General features: G+C 32.7%; 1 protein-coding gene across 1 annotated transcript in view; it reads left to right on the top strand.

The window, feature by feature from the left end:
* LOC113401060 (homeobox protein dve-1) overlaps positions 1-16,227 on the top strand; it is a 78,509-nt gene extending 62,282 nt beyond the window's left edge. The window contains exons 3-6 of the mRNA XM_026640780.2: positions 8,736-8,924; positions 9,193-9,422; positions 13,059-13,880; positions 14,108-16,227. Coding sequence (XP_026496565.1) covers positions 8,736-8,924; positions 9,193-9,422; positions 13,059-13,880; positions 14,108-14,773 — 1,907 coding nt within the window. The 3' untranslated portion in view covers positions 14,774-16,227. The remainder of the gene's footprint in view (positions 1-8,735; positions 8,925-9,192; positions 9,423-13,058; positions 13,881-14,107) is intronic.
* Positions 16,228-17,317: the final 1,090 nt, after the last annotated feature.

Below are 17,317 nucleotides of genomic sequence, written 5' to 3'. Positions count from 1 at the left end.
TATTTGTTAAACGAAGACAATCGTCGCTCCGGGTGGAAACTGACAAACGATGTTACGATAGCGAAGGTCTAAACCGAGCTTTTGAACTTCTTTGACGGGTAGAAGTCGATAAGCGAACCGTGGCGTATTGTGTCTGTAGCGATTTTAACAATAGCGTTCGTTTCGCGAGTTTTCACCCAGTCGTAAGTGGGTAAATGTGTTACCGATTGACGAGGGACGGGACAAAAGGCTGAACGACACGACGCGCGTATTCACTGTAACTTACCGCAAGAGCAGCTAAGATAATGATGACGTTTCCTCGTACCAACCCCTGTTCATTGCTAACCGTAAATTAATTAGGCCGCTTGCAACTCTTGATATTAGATAGGTATAACGTTTTCTTTTTTTGAAATCCAATCTTGCGCCGCTTAATGCGTTGCTAATAAATGAATTAAACAAGTATGATAAATTGATTTATTAATCTTGTACAGCAGGTTTCCGAGATGATAAATTAAACTATCACCAAAATCTAATCAGGTCAGTGGAGGCATATTGGTTTATGTATGTTTCGGTCGTTGAGAAACTATTATTTTTCTGAGACACCAAGAGAGTGGAACACATGGATCGCAATAATTGTAAAATTAATTTAGGTATTTAAAATTTTAATAAAATCTATTCAATAAATAAAATAATTGTTTACAAGCCGAAACAGATATCAATGACAGTTATTCCGAAAATAATAAAATCCTATTAAAAAAATTTCAGTGCCAATAGATGTAGGCGCTAAGAATTTGGGATTTCAGTTTCACATCAATACATTTAGTTACGTGTGTTATTTATGCGTGTTACTTTCGTCCTTTGATAATAACTTGCGTGTGTAGACAGACACACAAATGTAAATATACACCAAATTAAGTTACACACAAATAGGTCATTCAACAAAAGATGAAATGTTTCTTAATTAAAACCGCAAATGCTTGACAGCTTGTAACGCCTCCGTAATAATTGTTACAGTTATCTCGAGGGGTGATACAAGATTCAGTTGTCATGGCATCAGATAAATTGATAGGCTACTTTTGTAACGGAGATGAATTATTTTCATCCCCCCTGATGTTTTGATTTTGAATATTTCCAAAATCACAATATACACATAACACACTTAGGTTAATGTAGGTAAATTGAGTGTCATTAACTCTGCTCGCGTGGTTTTTTTTAGTTAATTATCACCTCTTCATCTGGGCTTGAAACTATGTGTATAAAATCTATGTTAATTGATATATTAATTAATTATTTTGCCACGACCACACAGATTAATTTCCTTATGTACCGGAAGTAAAGCCTAGATGGACCAGTGACACTCGAATTTTAAGCAAACTTTCCGGATTCAAATCTTGTCAAGCACCACTGAATATTAATGTGCTTAATTTGTGTTTATAATTCATCTCGTGCGCGCCATTGGATGAAAATTACATATGTCTGATAAAAATCTAGCGCAAGCTCCTTGGTAGCTAGCAATAAAATATTAACAGAGTATTCATAACTACTATCGGAAGTAGATATTATTTTGTAATTTAACTGCATATCATAAAATATTTTGTTTTAAAAGCAGAGAAATAGAATATTAACGCGTTAAAATGCTTATTTTTTCTGATAAAACTCGTTTTTCCACTGTGCTTTTTAAGTATTTTCCACAATATATACATATAATTATGTAGAACATATACGCTACATTCGAAAATATCTGGTTTAGGCTCTAATCGCCCACGCGACAACCTGCGTTTTTTTAATCAATTAATGACTGTAATTTATAATGACTGTATTTTTATAACGGGTTGTATAAAATATTTCTTTTAAAATAAAAAATAAACAATTAGTTTTCTTACGAATGGTTAAATCGTGAAATTAATCTGCTACTATCAGTCTTCAGATACTCTTACTATCCTATACAGCCTATCCTACGTAGCCCTCAGTCGCTTCAGTAGCTACTGTCAATATCGAGCTAATAGTGACTTCCGAATCCTGCTATGATAATTCTACTTTCGGCATTCGAATATCACTTGAAAACTTAGATGTCTGTGTAAGTTAGATTATATTTATCTAAATAACGTCTGTTTACTCTCGTTTGAGGTATTCTGTGTAAGAATTTAATAAATGTGAATTTTTAAAGGCCGATGTCATAATCATTCACCTGACATTATTCAATGTCATGGATATTCTGGAAATATGAATTGCATGGAACACACGGACTGCCTTCATAAAATCACCGTTCCTTGGAATATTTTTTGTCATGATTTGTTCTACAAAATTATACCGGTGGTAGTGGATTGGTTTATAATAGTGAATGAATAGCTCAAGGCACTAAAATGTTATGTGTTGGCTAGTTTCACTAAAGAATTGTCGCAGTGGACTGAATCAGCCAGGGGAACGAACGTTCGTCGTCTTATGTTGACACATCGATATATTGCTAAATAGAAAGAGAATAATTTAAATTCGCATTTTAAATGTTATATATTGTAATAAATATAATAAAATATAAAATAAAACCTATTTAAAACATATATCATAATATAAATGTGAGTCTTTAATCTCTTAATATTAATAAATGGCTTTTGAAATGGGATACTACTAATTAGCAATTAAAATACGTACACAAGAAAAGTATATCTGCCATATATATTAAATAAAATAAAATTATATAACGAAAAAAAAACCCAACTGTTCCATAGACTATGACTATAACGAATACGCCTTAAGCTACGTTTATAAAATTGGATATCTTAATAATATTAGATTATAAATTATAATACAAACCGTTTGAACCTTCAGAAACTATTTCAGTGACGTCAGCGACAAAATCTAGTAATCAATTAAACAAATATCGAGTCAATGTGACCACTTCTTACTAATGTATAATGTTTATTCATGAAACGGCACGTGGACGCTATTAATATTTTAATATGTATTATTCCGACACATACTAAATACTCGTTTTAAAGAAATAAATATATACAAAAGATTCCTTAATAGTTGAAGGACGATTGAAACGATTGTAAATATTATGGGCTATGTCCTAGTCGATAAATATCCGCTCAGACTTTTAATTATTGGATTTAATTTGTTAATAATGTCGAATTTAAGCTTAGTAATAACCAGTTTTTATAAAATTAAATATATTATTTTAAGCGCCTTAAAAGCGCTTCGTTACGTGAACAAAAGTTTAACGCAGTTCTACATACACGTAGAACTTAAATACGAATTTAACATATAACAAAAAAAAATTTAGAGATTTTTATTAGAGGAGATGATATGTTTTTTCGGCTATCTTGTCTGTGTCTGTAGATTTTTATTGTAGAGCAGAAATATGAATATCGAAAATACAATTATTATCTCTTTGAAAATTCGCAAAGGTTTTTATTGCTGTTAATATGTATACTACAGGCATATCATAGTAGGGAAAAGCAGAGAATTCCAACTTCACTATAGAAGTGAGAAAAAGGTTTGTTCTTCAATTTAAACCTTGTATATGGACCCTTACAAGAGCCGGGATGAATAGCTAGCTTTATACATAACATGGACGTCGATATCAGTTTGATATTAATAGACTAGGTTGATCGATCACCGCGAAATTTTACACATATTATACGTATTTTTCCACCAATTTGTTGTCATTCACCACTAGATGGCGCTGTACATAAATTTTTATTCCGTTCAACTGATCGCCCTGTTAATGGTTATACATTTTAATCAAATTGTATTTTGACAATTTAACTAAAATTTATATAAAAACGTATTGCAAATCATGCCAGGCGTTTGATAGTAGACATATGAAAATTACATGTCCGTAACTAACTATGAAACATGAAAACATGAAGAGAAGACCTTCGTTTGAAAATGGGCGCACTGAGAAATTTTGATTTTAATGGGGCTCCGAATCCCCTGAATCTTCGAATTAATCCAATCGATCCCTTCAAAGTGTCTTTCACTTTAACACTTCAATACAAATAATTATAATGGTAGGTATGTTTTTAGGAATGCTAAAGTTTTTTTTTTTAAATGAGATTTAGTATTTAAAAAATTGGTTTCCAATCCTAATTTTGCAGTATCAATTGATTACGAAGAATATATGTGTATTTAAATATGAACATATGATATTAAATAATGCAGACAACTCATAGAAACTTGAAGCTTACGTTTTTTAAGGGTATGAATGATGCAATGGTAAGTAAATGTAAGTTATCTGTATACTATTATACTCATATGTTGTATTGTTTAGTTGAGAATTAGTCCGTCTGAGGGTCAGGTGAAAGTTTGGGGCTCTGAAAGGGGATTATTGGACGAGCTTAGACATTAGCCATACGTCACTCTGAGCTTCCTTACTGAATTTAATAACGAAATTTGTTCTTGCCCTGTGAAAGCTTATCGTTTTATAATTAATTTAGTAAATTATATATTAAAGAACTTTGTATCAGCTCTCTAGTGTTGTTCTTCAAATATTCAAAACCGGTATTAGTACCGGAAATAGTAAAAACCGTTTAATGGTACACTATTTTGATTCACGTAACGGTTTTAAAACGTAATTTATTTAAAAGCATTTTTTATATTATAGTGCGAGAAGTAAAAAAGTCGACACAGATGTGACATTCCTATTATGCTTGTATAACACATCATTTACACGAACAACACGTTCACTTAGACACGAACGCACGAGATTACTCGTATTTGCTAGGCTTCAGCATCCGGCACGCCACGATTTATCCGCTAAGTAGATCATCGCTCACGAAAGCGACTCACGCGAATCCTATTGAATCCCTTGCTGTGTCATACACTCATATCTATTTTTTTAATCTTGTTAACATAACGATATGTATTGAGTTGTATGATTTCGTAAATAACTAAGTTTGTATGTGGTATACATTTAAATGAACTACAGATGTTATAATTACAATTATATATATACAAATAACATTTAGAACTATATCCATACAGACGTGTAATCATTTTATTTTTTCAAAGAAAATAATATGCATTTTTTATTAGACAAATAATTTAATATAAATTGATATTCTATTTTAATGGATGAAATAAATTTGTTTATTAATTATTATTAATTAACTTTACACCCACGCTAACAACCTCATTTGCCAAAACTTGTCTTATGAATGTTAAAGTGTGCTTAGATTACAAAATCGAAAGACTTTAATTATATGAAGTTTTTGTTAAATAACAATGCAATAAAAACTCATTCGATACCATACACATATGGACTCGGATTGATATTGACACCGACTACGTAGCGGTAAGCTCGCTATAGTCAACCCATTGAATGAGAGATCCGAGATATGTATTAAAGTAATCCATTATCCACTTATGGTCATAATTTAATATCTACGGTTAATTAATGTACGTGCAATCAATTGCAAATTGATGTGGTAATTAAGAAGTTAGTATTCTTAGATTGTATAATTAATCTAATTTGATTTATGGCTTACATCGAGAGAGTTTTGTATATGCTTATCAATATAATGAAGTATGAATGATTTGTTTATATATTTTTACATAATTTGTCTTGCTGCGTTTGTGTTTGAGATTAACACACGGAACTTAAATACATTTCGAACGCGTTCATTAGTCCGAGTTAAAGATCGAGATAGACCCACACCCCTCTCCGCCTTTAAAATTAATTTATCCTAGAAGAAACCTCTTCGAAGTATTAGCTTGTTAGTTATACTTAGTTCTATTTCAAAGTTATTAACTTTAAAAAAAGAACATTAAAAACAAACTATAAATGATTATCTAACTGAATAAAAAATATATTATTGTAATTATTATATATTTGTAATCTGTGTATATACAAAATATATATACTAATTTGTTCGGATTCAGCACAACAAAATTGTGTGGAAAATTTCATCTTGATTGAGTAAGACTGGTTTTAAATTCAGTTGCAAGATTTGACCCACACATGGTAACGGACATAAATAAAAGCCTATAAAATGGTTCTCGCTGTCTTCCGTAGTGCTTTCAACCGTGGTTACATTCGAATCTAACATGATACTATTAATAAAAAATAACTATTAAAAATAAACTATTCGAAAAATAATAATTTCAATTATATTTCTATAAATTAGTTGTTTTTTTTTAATACTAAACGTGATGTTTATTTTACTTGTGACGTCAATGTTCTAGTACAGATTATGTGATTTATATTTTAAAGCTGTTACTAAAACCATTTTATTGTTTACGTCATTCATTTACTTTAAAATCACTAAGCGATTTTGTCATATTAAATATTTTTTATATCAATAGTTTTAAATATAATTCTATGTACGTTCTTATGTAAATAATAGACTCTCTATGAAATCTATATAATCGTCATGTACTTAAGACTGTCTTCCCGTCAAGCCGTCAACGTACTTAGCAAACTTAATTCCCAAAGTCTACAGTTAAAATTCACACTACTCGTACGCTTCTTGACATCGTACCCTTTGTTAACTGAACTCTTTTCAAGAGCGCTTAGATCGGCTAAGCTTTCGCCCCCTCTCCCTCACTCGAGGGGAACTAACTATCTATCGTTCTCACTCTATCAACCTAATTGCTGTTTTATGTTAGCTAATGAACATCGTACTCGGCTTCGCAATTTACAGAACAAGTTCTTCAGGCGATTAGCGTCCTAGTTAGAAGTGTCTAATCTTGTCTATTAGAAGATGACTACATGTATATCGAGCAAGACGAATTTTCAGTTGTAAAGACTACGTATATACATACACACACATATATACATATATATATAGTTCGCAGCCAACGCGAGTTTAGGTTAGGTTAGGCTTTGTAATAGAATATCTAGACAAAAAAAAACAATAACTTTTTAAACCTTAAATCTTGGGATTTGCAACTTATAAGCTACAAGAGCAATAAAAGAGCCAAATATATCCGTACCATGTACTGACATATATATTATATATAATGAATGTATTAATTGTATATAATAAACATAAAAGACTAATAAGTTGAATATTAATGGTCGAAAATACGTAATAATGATGAAATTTTTTATTTAGCGCTTTAGTTCGTCTTGTGAATATTATAATCTGCAAATATTTTGTAAGCATGATTAATTCAAATACAAATCAAGCACGAGATAATACGTTATGTTAATTCGCTAAACCAGTTAAAAAATATTTAATTAATACTGAATTCAAGTTCTAGCTAAAATGTTTATGGGTTTTTTTTTTAAAGTGATGTTACACTATTTTATCATATCAAATGACCCAAGAAAGTATGCCGTAAATAACTAAAGAGGCCTACATTACTTATTAAATCATTTTGTATCGAAATTAATAATCTACTTTCACATTTCTCATTAAATTAAAATTTCATTAAGCTTAAACTATTATTCGCCTTTGTCCGATTCGATGTATCTCCAGTTATTAATAAAGCCCAGAGAACCAAAGCCTGGGCTTAGTGACCACGGTCCGCGCCGTAGAGTCCATGACTAAATCTCAACTAATCCGAGCGCAATATTACAGCATAGGTGCTAACCTCGAACAACCCCAGAAATCTCACCTAAACAACTTTCCGACTAAAACTATTGAAAGTTACTTTACACGATTACCATGCTACAGAAATTTAGACTATTTAAAAGGTTTACAACTTTCCCGACTAAGCACGCGTAGTTAAGAGATTAATGCGGCTGAAATATATAATATTCCAAAAGCCACCGTATTACCGAGCCGCCTGGATAGTCTTATGCAGATTCGATACTCGAATACCTATTGTTTCATATAAATATCTATATTTAATAAAGTAACTGTAAATGTAAAAGTAATTCTGTCTGTCTGTCTGTCGTTGCTTTATGGTCAAACCGATGAATCGAATTTGATGAAATTAGGAATGAAGCTTGAACTCCAAGGTATCTGACGATCAGACCCCAAAATGCGACCGAAGCCGTAGGCGACAACTATTTGTTGATAAATTCTCGTTTAGCCCGTTAGTGTGTTACGAGTTTCATTGTGTTAGTTACTTGCCTAGAATGAACATAATAATAATTATTTTCTTTTAGTTGCCTTGTAAAAATAGACTATAAGGAAAGGGTTTCTCTTGAATTTTATGGTACACTTTAACTCATCTGAGTAAAAAAGAGCAGTGAGGCAAAAACTATTTAATATCGTGTTAAAGAAGCGTCTCACAAAGACTAATGGTAAGAGCATCGGCACAAAGCAATCTCGGGACGGCCGCGCCGACATAGAACAAGGATTAATTATTATTTTAACATTTCTCTCGGTTTTTTGCCGCGCTCGCAAGCAAGTCGAAAGCATTGCTTTTTCACTTGAAAAGTTGCTAAATAATTAAGACGCCTTCTTAACGACAACGTTTCGACGTCTACCGCTTAATTTTCTGATTTTTCAGTCAGCTACTAAGGGAGGAAGTTTTTCCTTTATATTATTTATAAATTCAAAAGAAAAGACCTCTTAAAATTCAATCAATTTGTTTTAAAAGACATTTTAAAGATTTGGTATGTTTTTTGGTGGCTTACCAAAGAGCCGCTACTATCCATTTGACTGGGATCTGTACAATTTATAAGTCTATTTAAATAGAAAATAGTGTATTTGTTATATTTTAGGAAGAAAGTTAACTTTCAAAAAATCTCTAATATCTAACACACTTACCGAATAAAGCAAGTTTAAATTCAAATTCAAAATATTTTTTTCAGTTAACATATGCTATGAATCAAAACTATAGTCATTATTTTTCTTCAGGTAAAACCCTGCCAGTTCACTGCGTAGTGGAAGCTGTTGCGTCTCTGGAAGAGGGCGCTTGGAGAAGACGAGCTGTTGTGGAGACGGACAGCTATGTGATTATCCCCGCTGCGACAGCCTTTCACGAACTTGTACCAGCTGCTATGATGAGGTTGGGATATCCTCATGAATTGGCTGCCTCTGCCAAGGGTACATAAATGTTTAATAATTATACAATAGTTAAATTGATATTAAAACACTTAAAGAATACCTAATTAAATTTAACTTGAACCATACCTTACCTGATACGCTCATACAAAATACTTTTGAATTGTCATTTTACAAGATAAACTAATTGCAAATATGTGACCGTCTTGATAAGTAAATTACTAGAACAGTCCTGCAAGAAAGTTAATCTTATTCGATTATTAATCATATATAATTATATTATTATAATAAAATATGTAATTGTTATCAGGATCAGTGGTCATAAACAATTGGAAGCCGCTTCCATTCGAGCGTATATCGGATGGACCACTAGCAACCGTCGGCGAAGTATTGGGAGAGCTGACAACAGTAGCAACTCTTCGAATCCAGTTGCTGAGACCTAGACCGACTCCTCTACAGGACATCAAAGATAAGCTGCTGAGACTGCTGCTGGTACAGAGTAGACCTCTGTTAATGTCCACGGGGTGTCCCTTAGATGAGGTAAATTATTTAAAAATACTTTTGATCTATTGCCATAAAGTTGAGATTATTTAACTGTAATATGCGTGGCTTCAAAATACCCAACATTATTTTTAGCGATTAAGCATTTAAACAATTTCAATTGGCATAGACACCAAAAGTCTGTGCAGATATAATTAATAATATTAAAAAAAAAAGAAAATTTTATTATTAAAAATTATATCCGCATGCTAATTTAGCTCGATCGGTCTCTCAATTTCAGTCGAGTCCAATGTGAGTAAAATTCAATTGTATATAAACTCAATAAGCAATGGTGCAAACATATATTGTATGCCATACCCCATTTAACTTTGAATATATTTACGCAGTCGTAATACTAAAACAAATATTTGCGAATAACGCGTTAAAACTGAATTCTTGGCGACAAAGCGCGTTCGGTACACTGAGCTGAGCCAGATTCCCACTGTCCCGGCAATGTTACGTTCTTTAATACCTGAATGTAACCCCGACCCGTACACAATACACCCCTACTAAACCTCCCCCCTTATTACCGGGCAACTCATTGTTTTCAATATTTAAGCCCCTGAACTGCTAACTGAATGCTACCAATTGAAATATTTACAGTGGCTATAGGATTACTATTGTTGCTATGTTATTTAATAATTGTGTAATTGTTTTTATTAAAATATATGTGTGTATATATTTAACAATTTTTTTCTGTTTTTATTTAATATACATTTACATCTATAATTTAATATGAGATAGTATTTTTTTAAGACGCTTCCTAATTAAAAATACGAATGTAGGTACTACTGTTTGTAATTTTATAAGCGCTTTGCCTTTAAGAAGAGCCTTATTTATACATTTCCATTCATTAGGCAAACATCTTATAAGCTTCATTTCGACTTTTAAGTATTTCTCAAAACATCACATAAACGTGCTCATCAGCTTGGATTTGAAGAACTCGCGATGAAGACAGATTATCAAACTCCCACTAAGTAGACATACAATTTAGGAGGTCGTTATAATTTGCGAGGTTACATCTAAGTCCCTGCTAATAAGGATCATCAAACGAGGGAAGAATTAAGGAAGCATTTGTTTTGATGTTTAGGTATTTGCGTCTTTACGAAATTATGTTTAATAGAAATTTTCATGACAATGACTATTCGAGCTCATTTATATATTCCGGGATTTTGTTATTTTGATAACAATTTATCTACTATCCGATTAATAAACTGATTATTTAGAGAGCTATTTGTTATTGCGTTTATTTTATCAATTGTTTGTATCTAAAAATACGTTGTATAACTTTCGAATGCTAAATACTTGTGTATACATTACCTTAATATTAATTTATATTAAATATGTATTTATACATTTTTTTGTACATGTATCGTGCAATATAACAAGGTTGAGATTTTTTAATCACTTATCGTATTATTTATGAAATACTAGTTTATTTTCTATGTATTATATTGTATTAATACTAAGATCTCAGTCTTACTATCAGTATCGTAAGAAAGAGCAATTTATCGCGATGAGCACCTTCCTCACACGCGGAATCTTCATACATAATAAATTTAATCGAATCTCAGACTCATCCGCGCTCCGGAATCTTATTATATTTTCTAAATATCCACCTTGTTGGAAAGGGTTGGAACGGAATCATTTTAAGTGCGGAGGCGTATAGAATTGCAGATAAGCATACATTATATAAATAACTTAAAGTTATTTAAAAAAAAACTTTCTTTCATAGTAGGTATTCAGTTTATGTCACTTTTAGAATCTTCTACTTTTCATCTTTTTTTTTTTTAAATACTATTACTTATTCCGACGTTCTATATTCAAATATTTTTTTATATATTTCGTTCTCAAATTATTATTGTTATAAAAATATTATCATGTATTTTGAAGCGTAATATTATAAATCGCTTCCGCCATTAAATAAAAGCGCCTCGTTGTGTTGCCCCCGTCTTACTAACTTGAGTTAAAACGAAAGAGGGTTAAAAGGAGTTTTAGATGTACGAACTGCTTTTGATCTTATTATTGCTATAAAATAATGCCGTATAATCTTATTAAACGCGAGGTTAGCGCTCAATGAGCGTTATATATATTAATTCGTTTTAGGTTATCTCTTACCTAAAAATCTTTAAGATACATTAAAAAAATATATTAAAACGGTTAAATGAATAAAATAACTTTTCCACTATATTCAATTTAAAAGGTACAAATGGAGTTACAATCAGTAAAGTCTCGAGTTAATGATCAAAAGGAGTCCCGTTGGGACTAGATAATCAAACACCTCGAACATCGAAGTTCGGTTAAACGGCAGATGAACTCGCTTCTATGATATTATGGTAATTTATTGCGCTTCAAGTTGCGCCACTTCGATTTTAATTCCGAATAAACTTTTAAGACGTTCGAGAAATACTTCACGGAAGGGGTATAAAGACGCCAATAAGAGATCACTTTTGAACCATAAATCTACTTAGGGACTTTTTATATTTCTACTAAACAGTAATTCCCTTTTTGAAAAATAGAAGCATGTCATTGCTTCACGGATAGCGTAGCATCGAAGTAGCGTAACAAATACTAGGACGCATAATCAGATAACACTAAGTATATTGTCTTTTCATTTGTCCTTAGTAACTATATTTATAACGAGTTATGTTCGCAATAATATACCGAATTACGCAGGCAGATTACACGTGACAAACTTATCACACAGATGCCAGCTCTCGTAAATCGTGCGCGCAGCTGAAGCAGACAATATCTGAAAACAAATATGACCGCACTATTTAAAAAAATAAAACAAAGAACTGGATTAACGTATCACACGAGCTAGGCGCTAATGCCTCTGCGGTGACATGATTTATACGCACAATCTGGATGTGTAATACTTACAGTTTACTTGCTTTTGATTTGGCAATGGCTCGAGCTGACAACTCGCTTGACGATGTAATCACTGGCATTGTTCTATGTAATCTCATGATACGAGCAGTCACTTGCATAACTGCAGTATAAACAAACCGCGCGATAGTTATAATCTGACATCTGATTTCTTAACTTAATTATTTTCCAATAATTTAAATACTAATATATATATTTTGCCACGTTTAGTAACATTGCTCTGAATAGTAGATATACAATTAGTTATAAACAAGTTCAAACACGATGTTCTTTTAACATAAAAAAAGATTTCTTCTCATCAAGCTTCTGTCGAAACATTTTAGTACAACCACTTAGCCCATATTGGTGTGCCGGCTCTTTGTTAAGGCTTGTGGGTGGATGCTAATTGCAAAGACGCCCTTCCCGCTCATTGTTTTAGAGCAAGCCATGATTGAAGTTTCGGCGGCGGCGAAGGAGTGATGTGCACTAACCACCGTGTAAACACTTTCCCGCATCAGAATCGCGTCGGTCGCTCGCGCATGACACATACATTAACAACCTTACCGGTCTAATATTTTCATAATCTAATGGCGATGTTCTGTGAAACAATGCTTCGTTCGTTTATTCAAACAATTATCTCTGTATCTGTTACTGGTTAGACTGACCTCTTTAAAATCATCTAAAATTGTTTATTTTTGTTCTGTTCGATACACTTTTTTATTTTAGTCTGTATTACCTGAAGTTTAATTTTATATTTTATTGTTGCAGGTGACACTTGCCCAGATTTGCCGGGGACAAGACAGATCCTCTGGTCCGCATAATTTTCATGAGCCGAGCGAAGAAACTCGCCGTAAATTTGAGTCCTGGTGGAGCGCACAAGTTTCACCACGACCTCCGCCATTTAGTCCCAGACGCTATCCGTCTCCTGGTCCTAAAAACCGTTCCCCTACATTAAATCCCCTTCCTGACCATTTACATCCAGCATTACAAACTGTTCAAAGTCAGTATCCAACCCAGAAAACTAGGATGAGGACTAGCTTTGATCCTGAACTAGAACTACCAAAGCTACAGCGCTGGTTTTCCGACAACCAGCATCCAAGCAGACAGCAAATTCAGCAATATGTACGAGAATTAAATAATTTAGAGTCGAGACGAGGGCGAAAACCCTTAGATGTTAATAATGTTGTTTATTGGTTTAAGAATGCTAGAGCAGCTCAAAAACGGGCAGAACTGCGCAATATTGGTGGTCTAGGACATCTTGGAGTTAATGGCTTTAACAGTAGAAGCCACAGTCCAACCAATGGATCAATAATGGTCGGTAATGACAATTACAGTTCTCACGATCATAATTCTATGAAGAGTCCAATGCAACTGACGGGAAGTCCTGGAAGGTACCCAATGTCAGTAATGTCGGAGGATAATTTATCCAATGCCGGCTCTGATTTAGAAGATGATGGTGGGGAATTAAATACAGATGATAGACCCGAGAGTCCCGATGCACCACTTTCTCTTATTACCACTAGGAAAAACAACCATCACGATAGGGAGGAAAACACTAAGGAATCCCCGAAGCCACCGGATATAATAAAGGTATTTAAAAATACTACATTTACTTAATAATCTTATATTCTTTCTTAATAATCCTAGATACTCTTTTACATGTGATCAGTTAGTTATGATTAATTTATGGTATTTAATATAAAATGTTACTAACCAAATGTGGGTTGTACTATTACCACCTAATATATAAGACTTTTTTTAATTTATTTTACAAATGCTTCGTAAATCAATATTCTATATTCGTTTTTGTCTTGCAGGTTCATGATATTAAACAAGAACCAAGGGATCTGAGCAAATCTGAACATATGCCTTCTCCACAACGATCCCCAACTAAAAATAGTGATAGTTCACACAATAACAATAATAATAATACCGAAGAAGAAAATGGAGGTGGTGATGATCCAGATATCGCTTCTGATGATGAAATTGTTCAAGAACGTCACTACGGACCCTCATCGCCTCATCTCGATCGCTTACCTTTTCCAATGGTGCCAAATCATCCAATGTTTGGCCATGGCATAATGTACATGAGTCAATATATGAGTGGTTTTCCTGGTGTAGGTGGTGTTCCCGGAGAAGGCGCCAGCGGATTAAACTTGGCATTAGCTGGGGCATCCGATGAGCGTCGCAAACGCAACCGTACATTTATCGATCCAGTATCTGAGGTTCCTGTCTTGGAACAGTGGTTTTCAATGAACACACATCCTTCGCACAACTTAATACTCAAATATACCGAAGAATTAAACAGGATGCCCTATAGGCAGAAATTTCCGAGACTTGAGTCCAAAAACGTGCAGTTTTGGTTTAAAAATCGTCGAGCAAAGTGTAAGCGATTGAAGATGTCGTTATACGAACCAACATCTCCTGGACACTATTCACATCCTGGACACCCCCATGCTATTGCCGAAAGGAAGTTGGTTTGAACAGTTCATCACGTTTCAACGATACCGAACGAAACAGTTCCAACCTTGAGTCATCGTTTAGGTTCAAAGAATGTTTTGTGTTTCTGGAAGCAAATTTTAAGACGAAAGACTGACTATGAATCGTTTATGGTATAAAAAGTGCCATTCTAGTGTATATTGTGGCGGCGAAAGTGCATCAAAGCATAGAGGTTCTAAAAAGGCTATAAGAATAATTCTTCCAACACGTAATGATATAGATTCGCTTCATAAATAAAATATTTTAAAGCTATACAAATAAGTCGATAAATACGTTATAAATATTATTATTCTTCGCTTCTAATAGTTTCACAATATAGTAGATGAATCTCAAATGTACTTTTAGTACAGTTGTTTTGTACATTAGTAATGTAATCTTTAAGTTTTATTTATTAAATATTACGATATTATTACGTATGAACTGTAAATTTTAGCAAACATTGAAATGGAGAAACCAAAGTTTCCATTGGTTATTACGTAAAATGTAAAAATTAAATTTAAAAAAGCAATGTTCTAATATTAATAATATGAGTCATTAAGGTATATAGGATAATAAAATATTGCACATACATTATGAGAATAATCGAATTCTTTTTTGCTCATAGGGGCTCTAAAGGTTTATTGTATGTATTTACGTAGATGTTATTATAATGTAAGTGATATTAATAATGTATAATGATTACGCACATTCCTCTATCACACTCAATCCAAAGATTGATTATATAAAATAAAAATAGGATATTACCAAACTTACAATGGTTTGATAAATGAACGGAGCGATGCAAGAATAATTTCGGGAATTTTAATTAGATAAATTTTTAAAAAAGTTACACGAATTTGTTTTTATTTGCATCAATCATTTATCACAGATTTGTGAAAATACGTATTTTTCTTGCGTAACCGATTTGTCTGACTAGTTTATCTTACAAAATAATGCGTATTTTAGTTCGTGGATTGAGTTGGAACGTTGTCTCGTTGGTTGTACTTGCATAAATGTTTCTCGCATAGTACTATCAACGTACAATAGATGGCGCTACTCGTATTCTATAAACATTGACAGAGGCAACGCCGAGCATTAGGTAGATTTGTATAAAAATACAATGTTACAGTATTTACGCATTTACATATTGAGGCTGTTTTTACGTACGGTTTCTTATTCGTATTGTTTTATAGTTTTTAAACACATCACTAGTGGTAACCGCTATAAAATGTTTTGTTGTATCGATGTTATGCTTGTTTTGTGAAGCTGTGATGATATTTCCAAATAATGTAAATATTTTATTAATGTTAAATTAAGGTTTTTATCATAAAGCTACGTCACTAGGCTCACATGAAAATTAAGCATTTACTGCTTATATATTGAGAATAATTGGCTAAATGTTTATTCCATTCAATTATATAAACAAAAATTTAATGAATATAGTATCTACGATATTTAACATATGTCTTTTATTGCGATACTATCCCGAATCGTTAAAAAATAAAAAACAAAAGTTATTAAAATGTTTGTGTTGTTACAAATAAACAAACGAGTTATATACTTTTTTTTACATTAAGCACAATACGTGTTAAAAATACATAATATAAAAAAAACAAACAACTATGTTCAATAACAACTATAGCTCAATAGTCACACTCATAAATATTTATTTATAAGGAGCTGTTATGACACCGCCACAGGTAAAGGCGCCAAACTTATAACACTTCAAATTAATCGTGAGAGTTAGAAGAAAACATTGGCGATATAAATATTTGTAAAGCAGGCAACGGTTATTCTGTTTGTTAGTGCATTTTCACTAAGCTTCTAAAATTTGTAGGAGGACAAGCAAATGTGCCTGATGGTTAGTGGTAATTGCCTATAGACATTGGTACCTTTTGATATATTAACCATTCCTTACAACACGAATGCACCAGCAACTTTGAGAACTATAGATTTTACACCCCTGTCTGTAAGTACACTGGTTCACGTATCCTTTGAAGCGTACACAACAATACTGAGTATTGCTGTTTGGCGGTAGAATATGTGACGAGTGAGCGGTACCCACTCAGATGGATGAGTCTTACCACCAAGTATACTAGAGAAACATGCAGTATATGATACAACTGTTTTTCTTACGATATATTCATTTACTGAGCACAACATTTTCAAAATCAAATTAAGAATTGACAGTCGTCAATAAGAAAACTCAATTTACAATATTTCGTATATTAATTACTTTAAATTAAGAAGCGTATATATTGTAACACGGTTATAAATATTATAGCAACTATCGATGTACAAATAACATAACATGTGTCAATAGTTATCGAACCTGCAACAGCAGACAGCGGAAGAGGCGACGGGAACCCAAATCACCTGTCAAACTGCAAGTATTCGTAATCGCAACCGATATCTGCAGACGTCTTTGTCGCCAGTGAATGACCGCCTTTATCACGTCTCGGTATTTCGGTTTAAGTTTGGATTGAGATGTCTTACTTTGCTAGGAATGGACCAAAATTAGGTGATGTTATACCAAGTATAGATATCGT

Source organism: Vanessa tameamea, chromosome 2 (assembly GCF_037043105.1).
Source record: "Vanessa tameamea isolate UH-Manoa-2023 chromosome 2, ilVanTame1 primary haplotype, whole genome shotgun sequence".
Classification (NCBI taxonomy): domain Eukaryota; kingdom Metazoa; phylum Arthropoda; class Insecta; order Lepidoptera; family Nymphalidae; genus Vanessa; species Vanessa tameamea.
This window is presented reverse-complemented; position numbering and strand designations above follow the sequence as displayed.